A 22,679-nucleotide genomic window follows, 5' to 3' on the forward strand; every position below is an offset into this window, starting at 1 on the left:
ATACAGTATCCTAGTTTATATTAATTGCTTTTAATGAGTATACCAAAAAAAACACAAAACCATAAAACTATAGTACTGACATCTGTTTCGTTCAAGCTGCCAGAACTGGGTTACTAAGACCTATTAAAATGTCTGTGTAACATATAAAAACATAATGGAGAACTTTATAAATATTATAAAGAAATAAACACGTTACATACACAGAAAAGGAAAATGGAAACACAAATGCAATTGCGTTTGGATCATGTCACACAACATATGAGTCCACAAATTGAATTCCCTTTCAAGGGAACACGAGCTGCGTCGAAACGCTGTGGGAACGCCCCTGTGTGATTGCGTCATGAAGCACGTATGGAATCAGTCCAATGGCGAGACGGAACATCATAGGCAGGTGACGTCATCGACCAGGAAACTATAAAGCACCCCTCAATCATAACAGCGTTAGCTTCTGTGCCTTCAGCAAGCGCTCTGTGTGAATCATTGTCTGAAAAGTGTTATTGTCCTTCCTTAGTTGCTACTAGGCAGGAGTTTTGTCACATATATTCATTATATAAAAAAAACTATAAAAATGGCGAGCGAACAGCAATATAAGAAGTGTGTACATCCCTGAACTCGATATCTCACGGGTGGGGATGCTATGTGTTTGGGAGTGCAGCATGCCCAGTCAGCTCCCGAGGGGGCTGATTGTGAGCATTGTGAGCGTTTACCATTAAAGGAGAACTCCGGCGCAAAATGAACCTTTGGTCTAATAAAACATTGGTACCTAGTCAACCGTTCTCTGAGATTTGTTTTCATGATAATACAACAAAAACTACTGGCCTTCGCCCCATGACTGCGCAGGATGTTCTAGTGGTTCAGGCCCTTCTGAGAGAACATCTAAAGGCTTTTCATCTCTCTCCTGTTATGACCCTGGAGGATGTTGAACACTGGCTTCTGCCTCAAGATGGTGTGATTGACACATATGTTGTGGAGGTCAGTATGATGACAGGGACCTTTCCATTCTCATTCAGACATCTACGATAGCTGTCATGTGCTGCATTAATGCCACTCATATGTCTGTATGCAGAGCATGACCGGTACAGTAACTGACATGGTGAGTTTCTACACTCTTCCCTCTACGGCTCTGAACCACCCTGTGCATAAAGGCCTGAAAGCAGCCTGTGTTCTCTACTGCATCAGTAAAGCCACCCCGCTGCTGCAGCTAATGGGGGACACCCTTATAATCTGTAAAGCAGTAAGTCAAAGGGCATATCAACACAATACAGCTGAATATATCGATTGTGCCTCGTATGAAGATATTTACTGCCCATCTGTCACATCCAAACTACCCTGACCTATGGAGTCATTATGCTGCTTTTAATTGTATAGCTTGTTATGGTCTCATGACTTATTATGCTGTCCATTTGTCTGTTCAGAGGGGGTTTGATGTGTTCTCTGCAATGGATGTAATGGATAATAAAGCTTTTTTGGAGCCACTTAAGTTCAGAATGGGAGAGGTACACAAGCAGTATTACCTCTTCAACTGTAAGTTTTAATGAGTATACCAAAAAAAACACAAAACCGTAAAACTATAGTACTGACATCTGTTTCGTTCAAGCTGCCAGAACTGGGTTACTAAGACCTGTTAAAATGTCTGTGTAACATATAAAAACATAATGGAGAACTTTATAAATATTATAAAGAAATAAACACGTTACATACACAGAAAAGGAAAATGGAAACACAAATGCAATTGCGTTTGGATCATGTCACACAACATATGAGTCCACAAATTGAATTCCCTTTCAAGGGAACACGAGCTGCGTCGAAACGCTGTGGGAACGCCCCTGTGTGATTGCGTCATGAAGCACGTATGGAATCAGTCCAATGGCGAGACGGAACATCATAGGCAGGTGACGTCATCGACCAGGAAACTATAAAGCACCCCTCAATCATAACAGCGTTAGCTTCTGTGCCTTCAGCAAGCGCTCTGTGTGAATCATTGTCTGAAAAGTGTTATTGTCCTTCCTTAGTTGCTACTAGGCAGGAGTTTTGTCACATATATTCATTATATAAAAAAAACTATAAAAATGGCGAGCGAACAGCAATATAAGAAGTGTGTACATCCCTGAACTCGATATCTCACGGGTGGGGATGCTATGTGTTTGGGAGTGCAGCATGCCCAGTCAGCTCCCGAGGGGGCTGATTGTGAGCATTGTGAGCGTTTACCATTAAAGGAGAACTCCGGCGCAAAATGAACCTTTGGTCTAATAAAACATTGGTACCTAGTCAACCGTTCTCTGAGATTTGTTTTCATGATAATCGAATGTAAAGAGTTTTATCTCTAAAAACTGTTTAGCGTATAACGCTAGTAATGGGGGCATCCATTAAGTAAAAAGAAATCGCTAGTTTATACCACTAACAAGACTCAAAATAGCCCCACACTAACACAGTAACATAATGAGGGTCCCTACATGCAAAACGAAGCATTGAGAACTTTGTAAGTGTACAGACCGTTTAATAAGAAGATATTTTATGAAGACAGTCCACTTCGTGTATACAGACAGGAGCCATCTTTGGAAAACAGTCTCGACTAATCAAACCACGAACGCCATTCATACAGTTCAGAAGTTCACTGAACTTCATACAGTTCAGCTCACTTAGCACGTCGTTCGTGGTTTGACTAGTTGAGACTGTTTTCCAAAGATGGCTCCTGTCTGTATACACAAAGTGGACTGTCTTCATAAAATATCTTCTTATTAAACGGTCTGTACACTTACAAAGTTCTCAATGCTTTGTTTTGCATGTAGGGACCCTCGTTATGTTACTGTGTTAGTGTGGGGCTATTTTGAGTCTTGTTAGTGGTATAAACTAGCGATTTCTTTTTACTTAATAGATGCCCCCATTACTAGCGTTATACGCTAAACAGTTTTTAGAGATAAAACTCTTTACATTCGATTATCATGAAAACAAATCTCAGAGAACGGTTGACTAGGTACCAATGTTTTATTAGACCAAAGGTTCATTTTGCGCCGGAGTTCTCCTTTAATGGTAAACGCTCACAATGCTCACAATCAGCCCCCTCGAGAGCTGACTGGGCATGCTGCACTCCCAAACACATAGCATCCCCACCCGTGAGATATCGAGTTCAGGGATGTACACACTTCTTATATTGCTGTTCGCTCGCCATTTTTATAGTTTTTTTTATATAATGAATATATGTGACAAAACTCCTTTTTGTTTTGGGTCACCCAGGAAGGGGTGTCCTGCATCTAAGCAGAGGATGAGCAAGTGGGTGGTTGAGGCTATCTCACTTGCAGTGGTGGAAAGAGTACTAACAAATTGTGCTTAAGTAAAAGTATTGCTACTTAAGTAATAATTTACTTGAGTACAAGTAGTAGTACTGAAAATAATATGACTCAAGAAAGAGTAAATAAGTAGTTTGCTTAAAAAATACTCAAGTAACTACGTTACAAAGTACTTTAGTATTATTTTTCTATTTTTACCCAAAATGGGAAGATGATAGCGATATGGAGCACTAAACACTCAACCCTTTAATGCAATGCGAATCAACATAGCTTGTATCATATAATTTAATAAAATAATATATTCTCACTCTGTGTTAAGAAGCAACATGAAACCAATTTCAAACACGACTGACATGTATTGTGATTTTGAAAAGTAAGTCCAGGAAAGATAATTTGAATGTCTCATTTGAATCATTTCAAAATTGAAAGCAAAGAAGGTTAAGTGAGAGGACCCATAAAAAAGAGAGATTTACAACAGTAGCCTATGAATAAAAAAGTGCCAGTAAAAAAAAAAAAAAAAAATTAAGTGGGTTACAGGTTAACATTAATTAAATACTCTCTTTTTTTCCGTTCTACCGATAATGTGCTGGGAGGCCATTGTTGCTATTGTAACGAGCTACACATTTACATGCCTCTGATTGACAGATAAATCATGCGATCTTATTTCACTGTTGTTGAGTTTTTTTCAGCTTTGTACAACGTTAGGTTCGTACATTTAGTTTAACTGTATTGTTAAAGAGCTTTACCATTTAATTGAGCTGTGCATGCGTTTTAGACACTTACATTGTTCTTGCTCCGTGTTATATTCCATATAGTTTCTATACTCCATGTTATGAGCCGAGTTTTTTATTTACTTTAACTGCTCAGTGCTCTGGTATTATCAATGGGATTACGTATTTCAGGAGTTGCTAATAATTTAAATTTAAAATCAGAATATTAGCATAGCTCACTTACATTCACTGAAATATTGAAACGTTTGCGATACTGATTCAAAACACAAGTGCCAGTGATTGAATGTCAAAGCGCGGTTTGCCCCCCAGCCGAACTGAAAGTTTTGATTGGTTTTGCACCTGAGTCAGACCTGTCTGTTATTGGCTGAAGCGCTTCAGATCTGTCTGTTATTGGCTGAAGCTCAGGGCTCCACCGCAGTAGTTTTGAAAAGTGTCTGTCAAATGTCAGCTTGCCCTGTTGCTCCGTCGGCACCTTTGTCAAAGTAGTACCATAGTACTTTGTACTTTTGGTGAAAAATAAATGTAGCGAAGTTGAATACTTTATTTTTATTCTACTCAAGTAAGAGTAAAAGTACCACATTTGAATTATATTCAAGAAAGTAGAAAAAATCGAAAAATCTACTCAAGTACTGTAACGAAAGTATTTGTAATTAGTTACTTTCCACCTCTGCTCACTTGCTTATGAGTCGGCTGGTCAGCCTTCACCTTTGGCTGTACGAGCTCACTCGACTAGGAGTATGGCTGCTAAAGCTTTATTGTCAGGAGTTTCCCTACATGATGTTTGTGATGCGGCAGGCTGGTCCTCACCGCACACATTCGTGAGGTTGTACGATCTTGACTTCAGCTCCACTCCAGGGGCGCAGGTGCTTTCGTCTGAATGTGCTTCACACGGACGGACATTTGCTCTTATAGCGACATGGGTATTAGCGCTCCCACAGCGTTTCGACGCAGCTTGAGTTTCCATGAAAGGTAACGTCTCGGTTACGTATGTAACCCTAGTTCCCTGAAGAGGGAACGAGACGCTGCGTCATCCTGCCATACTCCCAGCATGCCCGTGATCGACTTGCTTTAACCTATCAGAAGCTAGCGCTGTTATGATTCAGGGGTGCCTTATAGTTTCCTGGTCGATGACGTCACCCGCCTATGACATTCCGTCTCGCCATTGGACTGATTCCATACGTGCTTCATGACGCAATCACGCAGGGGCGTTCCCGCAGCATCTTGCTCCCTCTTCAGGGAACCAGGGTTACATACGTGACCGAGACGGGGTTTCTTTTATATAGTCCGGAATATTATTCCATATAGCACCTTATCTGTTCCACAAATAATAATTAAGGTAAATTAATTAATTGATTCACTGTATTCCAAATGAGTAAAACAGATCAGAGATGTATTATTATTCACATAATTGCTATGTCTCCTCCTTTTCAGATGTCTGATAAATGCCAGCAAATTAAGCTGCCTTTTCATGCTAAAATTATGAACTTTTATCTTCAATCGTTTGACCCGTCAGACATTAAAATAATTTTTTTTAAACATATCTAATAATTTCTGTAATACATTTTAATTTTGCAACTTATAAAGCGTTAAAATATGTATTTAATTTACATATTAAAACTATTGTATGAAATGGCAAATGTAAATTATATAATTTAATTTTCATTTTCATTTTGCACCAAACATTGCACAAATGTAATGGAAAATGTAAATTTAAATACAGAAATGCATTGTCATTTTACATATTGCATTGTCATTTTGCATTTTACATTTCAAATTGAATATTGCTACCCATATGCTTCCATAATTAGCAGCAGAGGACACTCATTAGCACATTTGCCAATGCCACTTCCTAATGTAGTTCTTTTCAGTTTTACTCCCGGAATAATATTTTTGATTGCCGACTTTGCTCGAGAATCGGGCAAGAGCTCGTCTGCAAACAGCGGCAAGTTGGACGAGAGTGACGAAAGGCTGTAAGGAAAGCGTTTGCGGAAAGCCCTTATATGGAGATGGTTTGGCCATGTTTTATGCAAATGACTAACCTCGTGCACACGGCCGCTCATTTAGAATACTCCGCATTCACTAACATCACAACGAGGTAAAGAACAAATTAATGTGCGTATGAACCATAGACTGTAAAAAAATATGGACGTTGGGTCCGTGACGTCATCCGTAAGTTTCTGAAGAGCGTTTTTGAAGCCTAAAGTGGGCGGAGCCGTCCGTCGCCATCTTGCCAGCGCATCACAGTGCATCACTCCCGGATACGATATTTTTCTGGCCTCACGCTAAAGTGACAGCTGACTTGAAGAAGTAAAGCCAATAGGTAAAGTGACAGCTGACTTGAAGAAGTAAAGCCAATAGGTAAAGGTCATGTTTTTGCCCTTCGAAATACTATAATAGTTAAAAGACATAACTAAAAGTGAGACAATGTGTATCGTGATGCATTATTATTCTGCTAGTTAAAAATGTATTATCATGCAGTAACTTATTGATCTGAGCGTGTTTGTGTGTGTGACAGTGATAAATGCGCATACATGTCAGCCAGCGCATGTCAAGTTCAACTTCGTAGAGAGTATTCAGTCCATTTTAAATTTTGATTTTGTCCGCCTCTCAAATGGGTTAAACCATAGATATTACCCAAGAAGTTCAAGTAAATGCACTAGAAGTCCGCACTCATTCAAGAGTGTGCATCTATTGCATGGACAGAGAGAAAGCATTGACACCTGCATGATTTCATCTGACGGTACTTTTTATTTAACATTAAAAAGTTAAATAAGCATATATAGAACAGTACCGCAGAACGAGTGTAGTCTCTATATCTATAGATGTTTTTAAATCTGAACTCCAAAAAGAAACGAAATTGTCCGAAATCCATGAGTGCATGTTCACAGAGGAAAACAACTGAAAAACAGCGCTGGTTGTTCTCTCGATACCCGACAACGACAGAATCCAACGGCGTGGGCGAAGGTATAATGCGTATATGAAATTGTATGAAATAATCCCGAAATAAGCACAAACACGGCAGAGATGCCAAATTCAGCAGCTGGGATAAGCTGAGGTGACGTGACGCTAACAGACAGCAGACAAACGGCTAGCAGTGACAGCAGCCGCAATCCACCTGTCACTCGTGGCCATGCCCTTAATTATGCAGAACTTTAAAGCTTAATATAATTTAAACGGATGAGTTATAAAAAAATTCACCCCCCTCACAGTTGTCATGAAGGGCAAAATTAGGTATATAGACCAAAACCACTTTTTGCACCAGGCTGTAAACATTTTTTAACATGGGGAGATCTTTGCATCCAGCCTCAAGTGGCCAGTCGATGAATTGCAGTTTAATTCACTTCCGTGTTGGCTTCAAGAGAGAGATAGGGAGGTTGCCGCTTGGTACGAACCAAGCGTGCCGCACATGCCCTGAAAATGAAGCCACGATCGCCCCCATGTGGTTGATCCCAGTATATGTCGTAAACCCTGTGCTCTCCATGTAGTCTAATGGGACGTAAGGCAAACTAAACAATCAAATTACACTTCAAATAAATTTTTTTTCCCAAAGATGTTTTCTGTCATATTAGGTAGTTTTTAATCACGATGATGTAAGGTTAGGTGTTTGTTCTTTGAAATAAGTTTGGTCTTAGCTAATTATTTATTTAATTCTATAAAAAATGGAGTGTCACATCATGATTGACAGCTGTGATTGACAGCTTCTCTGAGCGAAGTAGTCACTGAGGTACCAACAGACTTTTTTGGGGATTTTCAAGAGGAGATTGGAGCTTCAACTTTAATTTCTATATTTCCATAACTGTTTATTTCACACAGACATAATTAGTTGTTCTGCAGTAAACTGAATTAATTGTGTGGGCGGGGCCTTGATAATGCAGCTACTCTTCACGGGTCCCGCGTTCACTACCTCGCAGAATCAGGTTCCAAATCACAGCAAGATGTCAGCACCATATTGGGACATGGCGGCTTCACCTTTCAACGATGGAAGAGAGTGAAGGTGCGTCGTCCATCTTTTTTTACAGTCTATGGTACGAACATGTTGTGAATTAGGCAGAGATTTTTCGGAAGTTATCCAGTGCGTACAAATACAAAATAATCCACGCAATTATTAGTGAATGAGACCCATCTTTATGTTGTTTCTACATTAATTTGGAGATTAACTGTGAAATTATTACATTATAAAATAAATTAAAAAGGTAAGTATTTTTAATCACAGAAAAAAGTGTGTGATTAATCTAGTTGTTTTAATCGATTGACAGTACTAATATATATATATATATATATATATATATATATATATAAAGCATAAACCCTACTACATTGTTAAATTAATACTTAAATTAGAATCAAATTTAATATAGCAAAATATATTTTCCCCCTATTTTGTTTTTAATAACATATAACTCTCACACAGTGGTGGCAATTTTGGGTCACAAAAAACTCCTTCCCAGATAAGGGGCACTTCAGGTGCTTTAACTGCACGCTTTATTCTCAGGTACTATGTGTGCCCGCTTGTCTGGTAGGGCTGTTGTAGCCAGGAGTGATTTTAACATGGATGAAGAGACTGGAGGGAGACATGCTAGAGCCGTCTGCTTTCAGCAGATGCACATGTCTGTAACCTGCAGAACAAATGTTACAGAATAAGTGTGTGCAGTCAAAACAGGGCAGTTTGTGTTCAGTAAAGAATGAATAAAAGTCATACCTGTCCGCATGCTTGTGAAAGGAAACGTAAACTGGCCCAGGAAATCATTACTGGTGGCGTAGTCATGGTCCTCGACCATAAAACGTACTAATACCAGCTCTGGCACATGAAGCTGGAACTTAAAGGTGCAGTCCCACCTGGGGTTAAAGCCTGAGTAGGGTAAAACATGTTTAAATCACATCTGATAAGCCAAAACATTATGTCCAATATTTTTTTAAGCGAATATCGCTGATCATCTCCTAACAAGATATTAAGGTAGATTAGATGGTAAGCAAACAATTAGTTCTCGTAATCAACATGTTGGATGCTGGAGAAATGGACAAGAATAAAGATTTAGGTGACTTTGACAAGGGGCAAATTGTTATGGCAATGTGACTGGGTCATAGTATTGCTGAAACGTCAAGGCTTGTGGGTTGTTCATGGTCAGCAGTGATGAGAATTTACCAACGGTGGTCCGAGGAGGGACAAACCACAACACTGGTGAGAAAGTGTTGTGCCCCCAAGGCTCAGCCATACATGAGGGCAACGACGGCTATCCCTTAAGAGCCAATAGAAGGTCCACTGTGGCATCATTACTGTGGCTCTTTAAGTCATTATTTTAATGATGGTTATGGGAGGAATGTGTCATAACACACAGTGCATGACACTGTTGCATAGACGCAGACCAATCAGAGTGGCTATCATGACCCCTGTCTACCGTTGAAAGCGATTACAATGGGCATGCCAGCGTCGGATTTCTGAGCAGTGTAAGAAAGTCGCCTGGTCTGATAAGTCGCATTTTCTTTTAAATGACGTGGACGATGGTGCTGTTTACAGAACGTAAATACAGAACATTTTTGTGTGTACAATCTACAAATCAGCCACGATGCAGAAAAAAATTGCACAGCAATGAAGAGGTGAAACTCTAAAACATCAAGAGTGCAAAACAGACACACCCACTCACACACCGATACACCTATGAACTGATGTGACTGTAATAGAAAAAAATATGTCAAATAAAATCAATAATTCAACCACAATGCAGTAAAAAAGTGGACAGCAAGGAAGGGGTTATACTCTAAAACATCAAGAGTGCAAAACAGACACACCCACTCACACACACGAACTGGTAGGGCTATAACCAAACAGCAAAAATGAGTCAGAAGACTGAAATAAGATGTTGAAATTAGATCAGATCCAGATGGATTAAGCTGTGATAAAGCATTTTAGTTAATTTTTGTTACACTTGTATTGAATTTTAATGTTATGTGTAACAAAATGCTTTCTCTGTATTCAGGTTTGACTGTCAAGTCAAGTCAAGTCACATTTATTTATATAGCGCTTTTTACAATACAGATTGTTTCAAAGCAGCTTTACAGAGATAACAGGAAAATATTGCAACAAAGTTTACTTCCAGAAGAAAATAGCATCACAGTCCAGCTTAAGTAAGTTCAGTGATGTTTTATTTTTTGTTGTAAAAATGTTATTAATTTAGTTAATTTATATATATAGCCGCTCTGGAGAAAACCGTGATGTCATCATCCAGCTCAGTTCAGTTCTCATATAATGGTGTCAGTGAAATTAGATCAATATTATTGTTGAATATTAAATTAATTAAATGAATTATGATTCAGGCAGCATTATAGATCAGAAGTCAGGTTGGATTGGAACAATCAGAATATTATCCAGTTCCATCTGGTTGAAGATTGGAGTAATCACGCGGTATGGAGACGGGTTTGTTGAGGATCAGTGCCGATGGCTGTCGTGTCGATAAGGCCTTCACAGGGGAGAGTCTAGTTGACACAATCTCTGCTGACACTTCAGGGATGCGTTGTGGTCATGTCTAGGCGCAGGTCCACCATCTGATCTGGATACGGCCCGGATCCGTAGTAATAATGCAAAAACGTGTATATATATATATATATAAACCTTGACAAAAAGTAGTATTTGAGAATTTCTAAAAATACGTTCAAATCCACAACTTAAAAGTAAGTCATTTTGTCTTAAAACTACTAGGGAATTCACAAGACTCTCTGTAGAGAGCTATACTAGCATCTAGTGGTTACACCATAGAATTACATGTTTTTCTTTTTTTGCTCTCACCAGGTGTCTCATTTATAAAACTGTGCATAGCATCCTTACTAAAAGTCTACATGCGCCCGAAAGCCAAAAATGGCGCACACCCAAAAATAATCAGACTTATAAAGCGCAAAATACCCTTTATAAATCCCAGTCTGCGGAAGATTTTGCACACATGCATCTCCTCCCCAAAATAAACATATATGGAGCTTACAACGCTTAGTTTTTGTCACAAGGCTAGTCTGTGTTTCTGTCTGGTTTCATGTTTGTCACAGTCTAGTTTGTGTTTCTGTCGTGTTTCTCTAGTCTGTGTTTCTGTCTTGTTTCATTTTTAGCAGCTCCCCGTTATGTTTATTAGTCTGTCACAGGTGTTTCCTATTAGCCACACCCTCTTGTTATCTTGTTAGCTCGTTTACCCTTGTATTTAAGCCTGTATGTCTAGTTCAGTCTTTGTGGGTCCTTAAAGGGTTAGTTCACCCAAAAATGAAAATTCTGTCAGTACTTACTCACCCTCATGTTGTTCCAACCCCGTAAGACTTTCGTTCATCTTCGGAACACGAATTAAGATATTTTTGATGAAATCTGAGAGCTGGATCACTCCTCCATAGGCTTCTTAAGGGATCGAAACTGGCCGGCCCAAAAGTTATGAAAGACATCGTTAAAATAGTCCGAGTGACTACAGTGGCTCAATCTTAAGTTTATCAAGCGACGAGAATACTTTTTGTGCGCAAAAAAACAAACAAAAAGAACGACTTTATTCAACTACTCTGTAAGGCCGTGATATTTCATGTAGTGAATCTACGCAAAGCTTCTAGGTTGTACGTCACGCATCACACACATGACCAGCGTCGGCCAATAGTGAGCCTACGTGTGACGTGCAACCTAGAAGCTTTGCGTAGTTTCACTACGTGAAATATCACGGCCTTACAGAGTTGTTGAATAAAGTCGTTCTTTTTGTTTGTTTTTTGCGCACAAAAAGTATTCTCGTCGCTTGATAAACTTAAGATTGAGCCACTGTAGTCACTCGGACTATTTTAACGATGTCTTTCATAACTTTTGGGCCGGCCAGTTTCGATCCCTTAAGAAGCCTATGGAGAAGTGATCCAGCTCTCAGATTTCATCAACAATATCTTAATTTGTGTTCCGAAGATGAACGAAAGTCTTACGGGGTTGGAACAACATGAGGGTGAGTAATTACTGACAGAATTTTCAATTTGGGGTGAACTAACCCTTTAATGTTGTTTGCTGGTTCTGCGATTCCTGATTCCTGATTGAATCTGTCTTTGTATATTCTGAGTGGTGTAAATAAAGTCAATCTGCAAATGGATCCTACTACCTCATCTGCTTCAACCTCACGGGACAGTTTTACTATGCATATCCTCATCTGCATATCATTTGCATATACATATTCATCCTCAAGATACCCTGTTTAACGGTACAAGACATTAGGACAATATGAGATACGGATGTGGATGTGCCATCACATTACATTGCTAAAAATCATTTAGTAGCCTATCCTTGCCTTGTTTTTGAATAAAAATAGTATAAAACACATTTCAGAGAAAGTGTTTCTCAATCTTTTCCACTGGCCAAATATATTTTTAATTGCTTTATATTTTTAATGGAAACAGATGGGACTTCTTTTGCATTATTGATCATTATTTGCGTGAAAATATTTTCTCAGACCATGAGTTGACCTGTGTGGATTATTAAAGATTACTTGTTTACTCTGATCTTCCTCTTCGTGTGTGTTTACACAACCTGCTTGTGACAGAAGACCAGACCTAAGAAAAGATAAGTGGCGTGTTTGTTGAAATGTAAAAAAAAAAAAATTAATTAATTTTTTCACTTTCTTTGAGTACGTGTTTTTGGTTTCTTTCTGCACTATAGACCTCTTGGCAGCAGTCAAACTGTTATGCCTTGAACAGAAAGACCGCTCCCTCGAGGAACATTTGGAGGAATTCCTCAGCCTTGTGCCAGCTACATCTTTCCCGGACAACTGCCTCTGCAGCTTCCTGTATGCCGGCCTCAACACCGCCACCAGACCGCCACCAGCTGTCTGGGAAGGCCCTCTGGGGAGCTTCACCAAATACGTAGAGTGGGTTCTGGTCTTTGTTATGTAATTTTAACTTTGTCATGTAATCTTAATTGTGTAAGACTACAGATGGAAATTAGCATAGTGCTAAATCTGGTGCAGCCATCTTTTTTATGTAACTGCACATTGTCCTGATATAACTAAATTAAACTAAACTAAACTAAACTAGCCCCACTAACTACCCAGTGCCCAGCCAACAACACCCAGACTGCGGAGATCGGCACCCCGAGCCCACCGCAGGCAACGAGAGCAACTCCGCCACGACATGCAGGCCAGTGCTAACAAGAGCGACCGAGCTGAACATCGCCAAGGAGCCTAAGCACAGAGTGCCTGACCAGGTGTGTGAGCCGGCTGCATTATCTGTCGCCTAGGGAGTGCTAGTGGAATACAAGGGTATGGAAGTGAGCCCCACCCAACCTCCCGCCACTGAGAGTGAGTGTTTGGCAAGCACATGGGAAAACTGTTTTGATTTTGGAGAGATTAACTTTCTACCCAGTTTGCTACCATCTGAATCTGTTATGTCTCTAATTATCTGGACCCACCTAACCTCCCTCTCCCACCACCTCTCCAAAATATTTGAGACTTTATTTTTTGTTGGATTTTGCATCACTCTCCAAGCCCCTCTCCAGTCCCCAGCCACACCTGGCACCCAGTCATCACTGCCTCCCATCAGCCCTTCAGTTTCAACTCAGCCTCCTCTCAGTGGCAAGGATCCACATTGGGACTACTGGGAGCCATCTCTTCCTGGATGTGGGAAGCCTGTGGCTCCGCCTTCTGCCTCTGTGTGCTCCACTCCTACTCGACCCGTCGCACTGGCTCCTGCACCTGCGCTCCTTCCTCCCTCGATGTCGGCAGTGACCATCGGCCATTCAGCCTCACCGGACTCCCTCAGCACGTCAGCTCCACCTGGGTCGGGCATCACTACACCTATGCAGCGGACTTGCGGGCCGTTCGTTGCTCTCCAGCCCTCCACCCCTTCAGCTTCGGCCAGCTCCTCCTTCCCTCAGGCTCCATATCCACCCTCAGTCGCTCCAGCTCTACTTTAGCCCTCCGGATCCCTACCATCTCAGGTGGTCGTCACTGCGGCTACGTCGCTAGCCACCTAGATCATCAGAGTCCCTTCGCTACATTGACTCTCCGGCTGCGCGGTGGGCTCCTTCCTCCATGACATTACCTCCAGTCGTCCTCATGGTGGCATCAGTGACAACATCTCCATGGCTCCTCCATCCTGTTGAGCCGCCATGGGGCGCAGTCTCAGCTGTGGCCTGGGTCAGTAGCCTTCTTCCTCTGCTCAAGGCTCCTCTATGGCTTTTACCACCTTCTGCACCACCCTGGACTTTTGTATTTCGTCTCCTCCTGGTCGGCCGCCCACCTCCAGAACCTCCTCCTGTGTCCTCTGCCTGTTTTGCCAACCCTTTGCCATCTCCTCCACTTTGCCTCGTCACCACGGCGCAAGGACGCGCCTTCCGGGAGGGAGCGTTCTGTCACACTCTCGCACCACATGGACTCTTGTTTTTAGTCAGTACCGTTTTTCCTTTGTTAGTTTGTTGTCATGGACACTCATTAGTTTCAGCTGTGCACTAATCAATCAACTCATTATCCTCTCACTATTAAAGTTCAGTTCTGTGTGTGTCTTTGTCTGGTCTCGTCTATACTATGGTTCTGTTGGATCGCTTAACTCTATGTTGGACTTAACTTGTGTGGATTATTAAACATTACCTGTTTACACTCCTTCCTCTTTGTGTGTTTACACAACCTAGGCTGTTTGTGAGCATATCCGATCTAAAACATAGTTTAAATTATTCTTTTATTTGTTTAAACTGTTATTGTGAACATGCACTGTTTGATTAGGACTCATAATGAAGATTTAAAGTGGTTTTCCTGCATCTGCCGTCAGTACCTCATCTCACCATCAGTGTCGCCAAACTGCTTCATCTCCAAAATGTTCATACGTATGGGTCAGAGTTTGCGTGTAGGTGCGTAATTTTTCCTGTCACGTTTGTTTTTATAATTCACAACTTATGCTTCGGAAGTGGGGTACGCCTCTTTCAGGGCCTGATCGACTAATTACAGGCTGATCTCGAATCTACCTTTTCTGTCAAAGATACTAGAAAAGGCAGTATCCTCACAACTATGTTCCTTTTTAGAAAGAAATGTTATCTGCAAGGATTTCCAGTCAGGATTTAGACCGTACCACTGAGACAGCTCTCATTAGAGTCACAAATGATTTGCTCTTATCATCCGATCGTGGTTGTATCTCTCTATTAGTGTTACTCGATCTTAGTGCTGCATTTGATACCATCAACCACAACATTCTTTTAAATAGACTCGAAAATTATGTTGGCATTAGTGGAATTGCATTAGCATGCTTTAAATCATACTTATCAGTTTGTAGCAGTAAATAAAGAGATGTTTTATCGATCACAAGTGATCCCTCCCTTGTTAAGGCCTCCTTCCCTTTACCTCTGTACAGATAATCGTTGTCGGGATAATTCCGGTTCACGTGGCTACGCCGAAGCGATAAAATTCTGTATTATAAATTTTAAGGCCAGACAAGTAGTTTGTTGAGGGTTGGTTTTTTAGGGAAGGACTACATGCCTGCGCACATATATTCACACGCGCATACAATGAACTCTTAGTACGCATGTGCACGCCATCAGCGTTCTCACAGGTTCGTGTTTTTAAGGTTTGCGTAGAGAGAACTTAAGAGTTTTCTGTTAAAACGGTGTCGTGTTAGCGGCCCCTAAGTTAATAACTAATGATCGTTGCGACGGAAGCGAATCAATCAAAACTAACTTTAGCTGGAAAATAACTTTATTTTAGAGCTGCTGTAAAGCCAAAACAATCTCTGTTACTTTAATTTCCTATTATCACTGTAAAGCCGCTTTGGAATAATCTACATTGTTAAAAGCGCTATATAAATGAAGATGACTTGACAAGTTCAGTATGGAGTACCAAAGGCTCAGTACTAGGACCGTTGCTGTTCACTCTGTACATGCTACCCTTGGGAGATATCATTAGGAAGCATTGCATTTGTTTTCACTGTTATGCTGATGATACTCAGCTTTATATTTCTTTGCGCCCTGGTTTACAAAATTTACCAATTCACAAAATTAACGGAATGCATAGCTGATGTTAAAGAACTGCATGACTAGTAATTTCCTACTACTTAACTCTAAAAAAACAGAGATTCTAATTATTGGACAAAAAACTTCCTAACGTAATAACCTAGAATACTGTCTAACACTGGCTGCTCTGTCAAATCTTCATCGTCGGTTAGGAACCTGAGTGTGCTCTTCGATACCAGTCTTTCATTTGAAAGTCATGTTTCTAGTATCTGTAAAACTGCATTTTTCCATCTTGAAAATATATCTAAATTACGTCATGTGCTCTCAATGACAAATGTGGAACAATTAGTTCATGCGTTCATGACATCAAGGCTAGATTATTGTAATGCTCTTATGGGTGGGTGCCCTGCATGCTTAATACAATTCCGGCCCGTTGATAATACCTAGAATATCAAAATCGACTGCTGGCGGTAGATCCTTTTCCTATTTAGCACCAAAACTCTGGAACAGTCTTCCTAACATTGTCCGGGAAGCAGACACACTCTGTCAGCGTTTTCACAGGTTTGGGTTTTTAACCCTCTGGGTTTTGCTTGATTTTTTTCACATAGCAGCAAAATAGACTTAAAATACTCATTTTTGGTCATACAGACTTAAAGGGGTCATATAATGGTACATGCACTTTTACAAGTTGATTGTACTGAAATGTGTGTTGGCAGTGCCTGTACACAACCATCATATAATGATAAAAAAATCTATCCAGTGTTTTTGTTTTAATCTCCTTATATGTTTTTCCCTGCCTCAAATCGAGCCGTCCGACCGTGTACGATTGTTGATTGACAACAGCGTTTCAACACAGACCCGCCCTGAGCGAGCTGTCATCATAGTCCTCATTGTTAATATCCTGGAGCAGAATGGCGTCTAAGCGATTGTGGTGTTCTGTTCTTGGGTGTAATAACGAACACATCAGTCATTTTGATGTTCCTAAATCCGAACCGCTGAAGACACAGTGGTTGAGTTTTGTTTTCAAAGGGAATATTCCCCACGATCAACGTCAATGCTTTCATGTTTGCGCGAATCATTTCTCACCCGACTGCTTTATAAACGAGGGTCAGTATGAGCTGGTTTTGCTAAGAAGCTGCTCCTGAAAAAAGAATCGGTAGCAACTATGTATGTTCCCTCTGCACCTCCAGAAGAAGTAAGTGTAAAGTTTTATTAACCTTTATATTAATCTTTGCAAATTGCGAAAAAAAGGTTTTCATGACCATTAGTTGTAACGTCAATCTGTCAATGAACTAACGTATACATCAGTAAACACATAGCGTTCGTATCTCGGTTCTCTACCCTGCCAGTGCATACAAAAATAGATCAAAGTGACATTACATTAACCAACCATTCAGAAACGTACTGTTCGAGCCTTAATTGTCGAACTTCTTTGCGGCCGTCATCTTGTTCCGGGTCCGACTCCGGTTCAAATTGATACGATTGCACAGATGTGTCCTCAGAGACTCCCGCTGTCATTCTTTCACCAAAATATACCCTCAACTGTTGTCAAGGCAACACTCCACGTGCGTTGTATCAAAACGCCCGCAGAACAGGGGGGCGGAGTGAGCGAAGCTCATTATCATTTAAAGGCATATGCACTGAAATGGCGTGCTGAAAACAGAGCTATTTTTGACCAGGTAAAATTAGTGTTTTCTTAAAATACTAATGAGAATTTTTAGAAAAGTATATTACAAAGTTTTCATTTAGACCCTAAACATTCATATTAACTTGTACAAAAATGGCATTATATGACCCCTTTAAGAAATATGAAAAAATAAACTGTTAAATGTCTTCTTTTTTATGTGTCCACTTACAATCGAAATAAAACATTGTGCTTTTGTAAAATAAAGAAAATAAACAGGGTGTGATTTCTGGCTCTCCATCTCCGTGAACTCCGTGAAGCATGTCATTCATTTCAAGGAGCAACGGATCAAGCTGATGTAGTAAGTTTTTTATTATTAAGTGGTTTGCCTCAATCGCGATATGGAATTGCCTATGTAAACCGCAAAAATACTGTTTAAATATGAATACGCGTTTCTGTGTGTGAATGAATGAACAGCTTTTACCAAACTATATTGCAATAGGCCTACTGAGATGAGTAAAACTCTACTGAAATATGTTGAAATAAAATGTATTTGTATAAGCAACGTATTAAACTGCAAATTAACATTTATATGCTCTAATATATCATAAAAACAACACGATCTCATAAAAGTGTGTATCTATAGCACGAATTTAATTTCTCGTACCATCCTACGCCAAAAATAGTGTTTGCGTGCAAATGATACGCTGGATTAGGGGTGTGGAGTGCGTGTGTATTACACGCCATAAAGTGCGTATCATATGCACGCGTAAACTGCGTATCATATGAATGCAAAATCAATTTTTGGTGTCTAAATGGTACGAGAAATTAAATTTGTGCAATAGATACGCACTTTCATGAGATCGCAATGTTACATAGATGCCTATGTTACAGACGAAATATGAAAGACAACATTTCGTTGACTAGTTTTTGATAGATTATAAACTTTTTACTGTAAAATAGACTACTGACATATCAAATAAGCTTTTGTTCGCCAATTTCTGCTCATATATTAAATATATATATTATGTTTTGTCAAAAATAAAGTCATCAACTAAGATTTTATCATAGTGTTTGTGCTAATATAGGTTTTATTTAAACTAATTAATCCTTGAAATACGTATGATAAAATGTATACTTTAGTTTTTACAAAGAAAGATTACACTTGAAATATTATTACAGTTTTAATTGTTGTTGTAATTTTTACGTTTTTAATAAAATAGCAAATAATATATTTACAAGGGAGATATAAACAAAATCTTAAAAGCTCAATATATTAAATTATTTTTGTGTTTTATTAGTGACAAATTTGGGGAGAGGATACATATCCAAAACTTTCTGAAAATACAGTATGTGAATTAACTACACAATTACTAGAAATGTTTACCTTGGATATTATACAATTTGCAAGCAAAAATACAAGTGGAAAAATTATTATTTGTCCTTGCATTCTTTCTTGTGGGTCAGTGACACACCTGTGAGAAAGGCTCATTATGCGGCTCATTATGCAGGTCATTGTCTTCTCAGGTGTGAATCAGAGCATTATTCATGATCCTCACAATCATTCACGCCCCCCAATATAATTAATGTATTGTTTTATGTGAATGATTAGGCAGGATGATTTTCAGATCATTTTGAAGAAAAAACTCTAGGCGACAACATCCATTAGTCAAAAGTCTTGTGGACACATATTTAGTATGTGTTTTGTGGCCTTATTTCAGAAACTTTAATTTTTAGTTTTTTCAATAACCATGCATAAACAATATTCTCTCAAAAATACAAACATGTACATACATGTTGCTCACATATTATGGTAGCCCTGTTTGTGCTAAATTGAGTGTAATTACTAGCCTGGTAATACCAGACTCTGCTACTTCACTTTGCTTCGTAGACAGAGTCTGGAATGGCATAATAGAGAAGTGTTTTCTCTCTCGCTAGGGGGCGCTTGTCTGAAATTTAAAATCATTGGTTACCCGTAATCAGATAAGTTTATATATGAGGTATGTTATGTGCCAACACAGCCGCATCGAACCACAGACATCATGCATCGAACTCAAATCTATGATAGAACTTCCACTGTAAACCTGCTGTAAACACTTGATGATGCGAGCGAAATACCGGAGTGAACATGGCTGTAAACGACTTTTGCAGATTATGCGAAGTTAATCTACGCATCCACGGTACAATCAGGGCCTCTAAACTGATATTTGACAGTAGAGAGAAACAAAAAAATATTTGCAGCCAACTGTCAAAGTTAAGATTAGTTCTGTTAAACACAGCTCTTTGTTCATCTCGAGTCTGTCGGAAATGCTGCAACTTAATTGCAAGATTACAGCATGTCATGGCAATATTTAAGACCTGGAAAAGAAAGGAGACACTGACCTGTCAAAAGGCTCCCCAGTTTCTCGCTGACGATCGGTAATAGTTGATAAATTAAACTTTTCCCAAAGGGAGTAGGGCCACAACATCACCTCCATTCAAAATGTTTAATACACACTCTTCTTGTTCGGGCTTCAGTTTGCTAATGCCGGTAATATTCTCCACAACTGAGCGAATTGCATCCATATCCGCGGTCGTTTTCGATTTCCCTGACCTAATCTTAAACTCGGGGCTTAGCGACTACGTCATGGCTTTCAGCCCGCCCTCTGTTCGTTGATTGGCCCGGCTGTTTTCAGGCCGGAGGAAAACGGATAGATAGGCCGCTGTCTCAGACTGAGTATAGAAGCGAAATGAAATTGAGCGGAAGTACGAAGTCTGACGTAGTCAGGCTATGTAATTACACCTTTGCCATTAATATGTTTATAAGCAACTGAAAAAAGCACAAATATCAGGGCATGTCAAAACATCTCAAGGACCCCAAAAACACCTTAGACCCCAGAGAGTTAAAGCTTGCGAAGAGATAAAAATAATTATTATTTTTATTTTATTTTTTTCAGGGCTTGCACCTTGGAACCTATTTCCGGGTTTGCGTTCTCGAGCCGCCAGACACTGTTGTTGTGCGGGTGAGCATTTCCAGGTGTCCGGTCCATGAAGACCACAAGTGTGACTCCCAAATGAGGACAACAAGAGGGACCATGATAAAGAGATCAAGGTGTTGTCCAGGGGGCGTATTAAGTTAAGATCTGACATGTTAATTTAGGATTTTTCACAAATTTGTATTACAGAAGCAAATCTTAACTTGATTTAGGATTCTTATCCTATCTTACAAAATCTCATCTTATCTGTAGTTAGGAAATCTTTAACTGTTCCATCGTGTTCGGTAATCAACTCTCAGGTCTGTTACCAAGCAACCAGAACGCGCAAGCAGCTGCTTTGAAGTAAGTGCTAGAGAATGGAGAAACTAAATAGGTGTGCTTTATATTAAGTGCTGCCGAAAGAGAAGGTTTGATAAGCTTGGTAGAAAAGGCAAAGCCTATCAGTATATTTCATGGGAGTCTTCATCTTGTATCATTAATAAATGTGACTTCATTCTCAGACAGAGATATTTTTATGTGATTTTTACAGTTGGCTTTTAAATAAATTTGAAGTTAGTACACTAAAGTTAAGACACTTTTTAGGATTTTTTTGTGGAGTTAGGATGCTTCTGTATTACCCTTTTCCTATCTGTAGTTAAAATAAGATTATGCACTTAAGAAATGTCATTTTGTTATAGCTTTTGTTCTAAATTAGGTTCTAACTAAAATTACCATGGTTTGTAGTGGAAATTTTAATATTGGCTGATGAATAATAGACATTGCAGTGAAATATCATGTGGTCTCTTTATGATATTCCTGAGTTGATCGAGAACAAAGGGCCCTGTTTCATGTTGATACAGCTGGAGGGTGTGTGTGTGAGACAATCAGGAGATGATTGGGCAGTGACCTCTGACTTCAGAGGTGAGAAAACCCCTGGGGTTAGAAGGTCTTGGGGGTGGCCATAAAGCCATTGTTCCTCCTTTCTAAGCAAATGAATGACAAGAGATAAGAACACTATAAAGCTACTAGCAAAACCCTCCTCGTTGTCTCACTCCGCCTGCAGCTGGACTGTGGTTGGACTGGGAACTATTTCTTGCAAGAAATAAATCTTTTAAAATACAATTTGGATTCTGGTGTCTCTTACGCTGTGATGCTGTTGTTAATTATTGATTTTGCCACATCAATTGGTGTCAGAAGTGGGATCTCACAGCAGTTTCTTCTGGTCCTGAAGACGTCTTGGCGAGTGATCAACCTAGAAACACCAGGTTTCTAGTCTTAAACCCGAAAATTAAGAGAAAAGAGTCAAAACTGCTTTCAGGGCCGGGAGGAACTCGACCGAGATCTGAAAGAATCCGGTGGCAGTAAAAGCATCGCAGGTAAGAGAACCTAAAAATTATTTTATTTTGTATGGTGTAATTTGATATAAATGGGACTGAACATTTAGTGGCTGAGTCTGTTTCTGTGGTGCGGGTACAAGAGGTGACCAGAATTAATTGAGATTTGGGGCCAGATCAAGAGATTTCAGGTGGACTTTAATCTGGAACTGATTGAGATCGGTCAGCCGGATCAAAAGATTTCAAGCAGAGTTACAGCACTGCCCTGATGGCACATGTGCGTCACGGAGACATCTATTTGATGTGTGTGTTTCCTGTCAGATGTCAAATGGACGTTTAGAAGATGTCTTTAAGATTTAATGATTTAGAATGTATGTTAAACTGACATCTTAAAGATGTCTATCAGATGTTAGTAAACATCAGATGCTTTCCAGGTGAAGTGATCTTTTAATTTTTTTCACACCAGGTTTCGGTCAAATGAAAAAGAATTGCGATTGTGAAAAAAGGTCAGTGAAAAGCGACAGGGGGGGTTCCGGGTGTTTTAGTCGTGTGTGTGAAAACTGCTCCACCGGAGCAGAGTACTACTAATAAACAGTGTGTTTGTGTTTTCCAAAATGAAACCGAGATTGTATCCGCACTGAGAGCCCTGAAGCTGAACCACGATCTCGACTGCTCTCCGATCCGAACGCCAGAATGAGACGCACAAGCGGCAGCACAAGAAGCAGAACGATTAGCAGAACGAGCAGAAGCGAGAAGAGCGCGAGCAGCGGCAGAAGCAGCAAAACAGACCTCAAACCGAAAACAACCCGAAATGGCAGTTGTGCAACGT

At 39.9% G+C, this 22,679-nt stretch overlaps 2 protein-coding genes across 3 annotated transcripts in view; one reads left to right on the forward strand and one right to left on the reverse strand.

Annotated features, from left to right (window-relative positions):
- The first annotated feature begins 568 nt into the window (after positions 1 to 568).
- LOC130089735 (glycylpeptide N-tetradecanoyltransferase 1-like) lies at positions 569 to 4,974 on the forward strand. Its single transcript, XM_056257277.1, has 5 exons — positions 569 to 598; positions 784 to 972; positions 1,067 to 1,234; positions 1,416 to 1,524; positions 4,814 to 4,974. Exons 1-5 carry the CDS (start codon positions 569 to 571, stop codon positions 4,972 to 4,974), a joined length of 657 nt encoding a protein of 218 aa, XP_056113252.1.
- A 3,431-nt stretch (positions 4,975 to 8,405) lies between these two features.
- Positions 8,406 to 22,679, reverse strand: part of plcd3b (phospholipase C, delta 3b) — a 104,804-nt gene continuing 90,530 nt past the window's right edge. For both annotated transcript variants that reach the window (XM_056253574.1, XM_056253647.1), the window contains 2 exons: positions 8,718 to 8,867; positions 8,406 to 8,634 (listed from right to left, as the gene is read on the reverse strand). In XM_056253574.1, coding sequence (XP_056109549.1) covers positions 8,507 to 8,634; positions 8,718 to 8,867 — 278 coding nt within the window. In that variant the 3' untranslated portion in view covers positions 8,406 to 8,506. The remainder of the gene's footprint in view (positions 8,635 to 8,717; positions 8,868 to 22,679) is intronic.

The sequence above is a fragment of the Rhinichthys klamathensis genome, unplaced genomic scaffold, assembly GCF_029890125.1.
Source record: "Rhinichthys klamathensis goyatoka isolate OS25496 unplaced genomic scaffold, OSU_Roscu_1.1 h1tg000001l_1, whole genome shotgun sequence".
NCBI classification, from domain to species: Eukaryota; Metazoa; Chordata; class Actinopteri; order Cypriniformes; family Leuciscidae; genus Rhinichthys; species Rhinichthys klamathensis.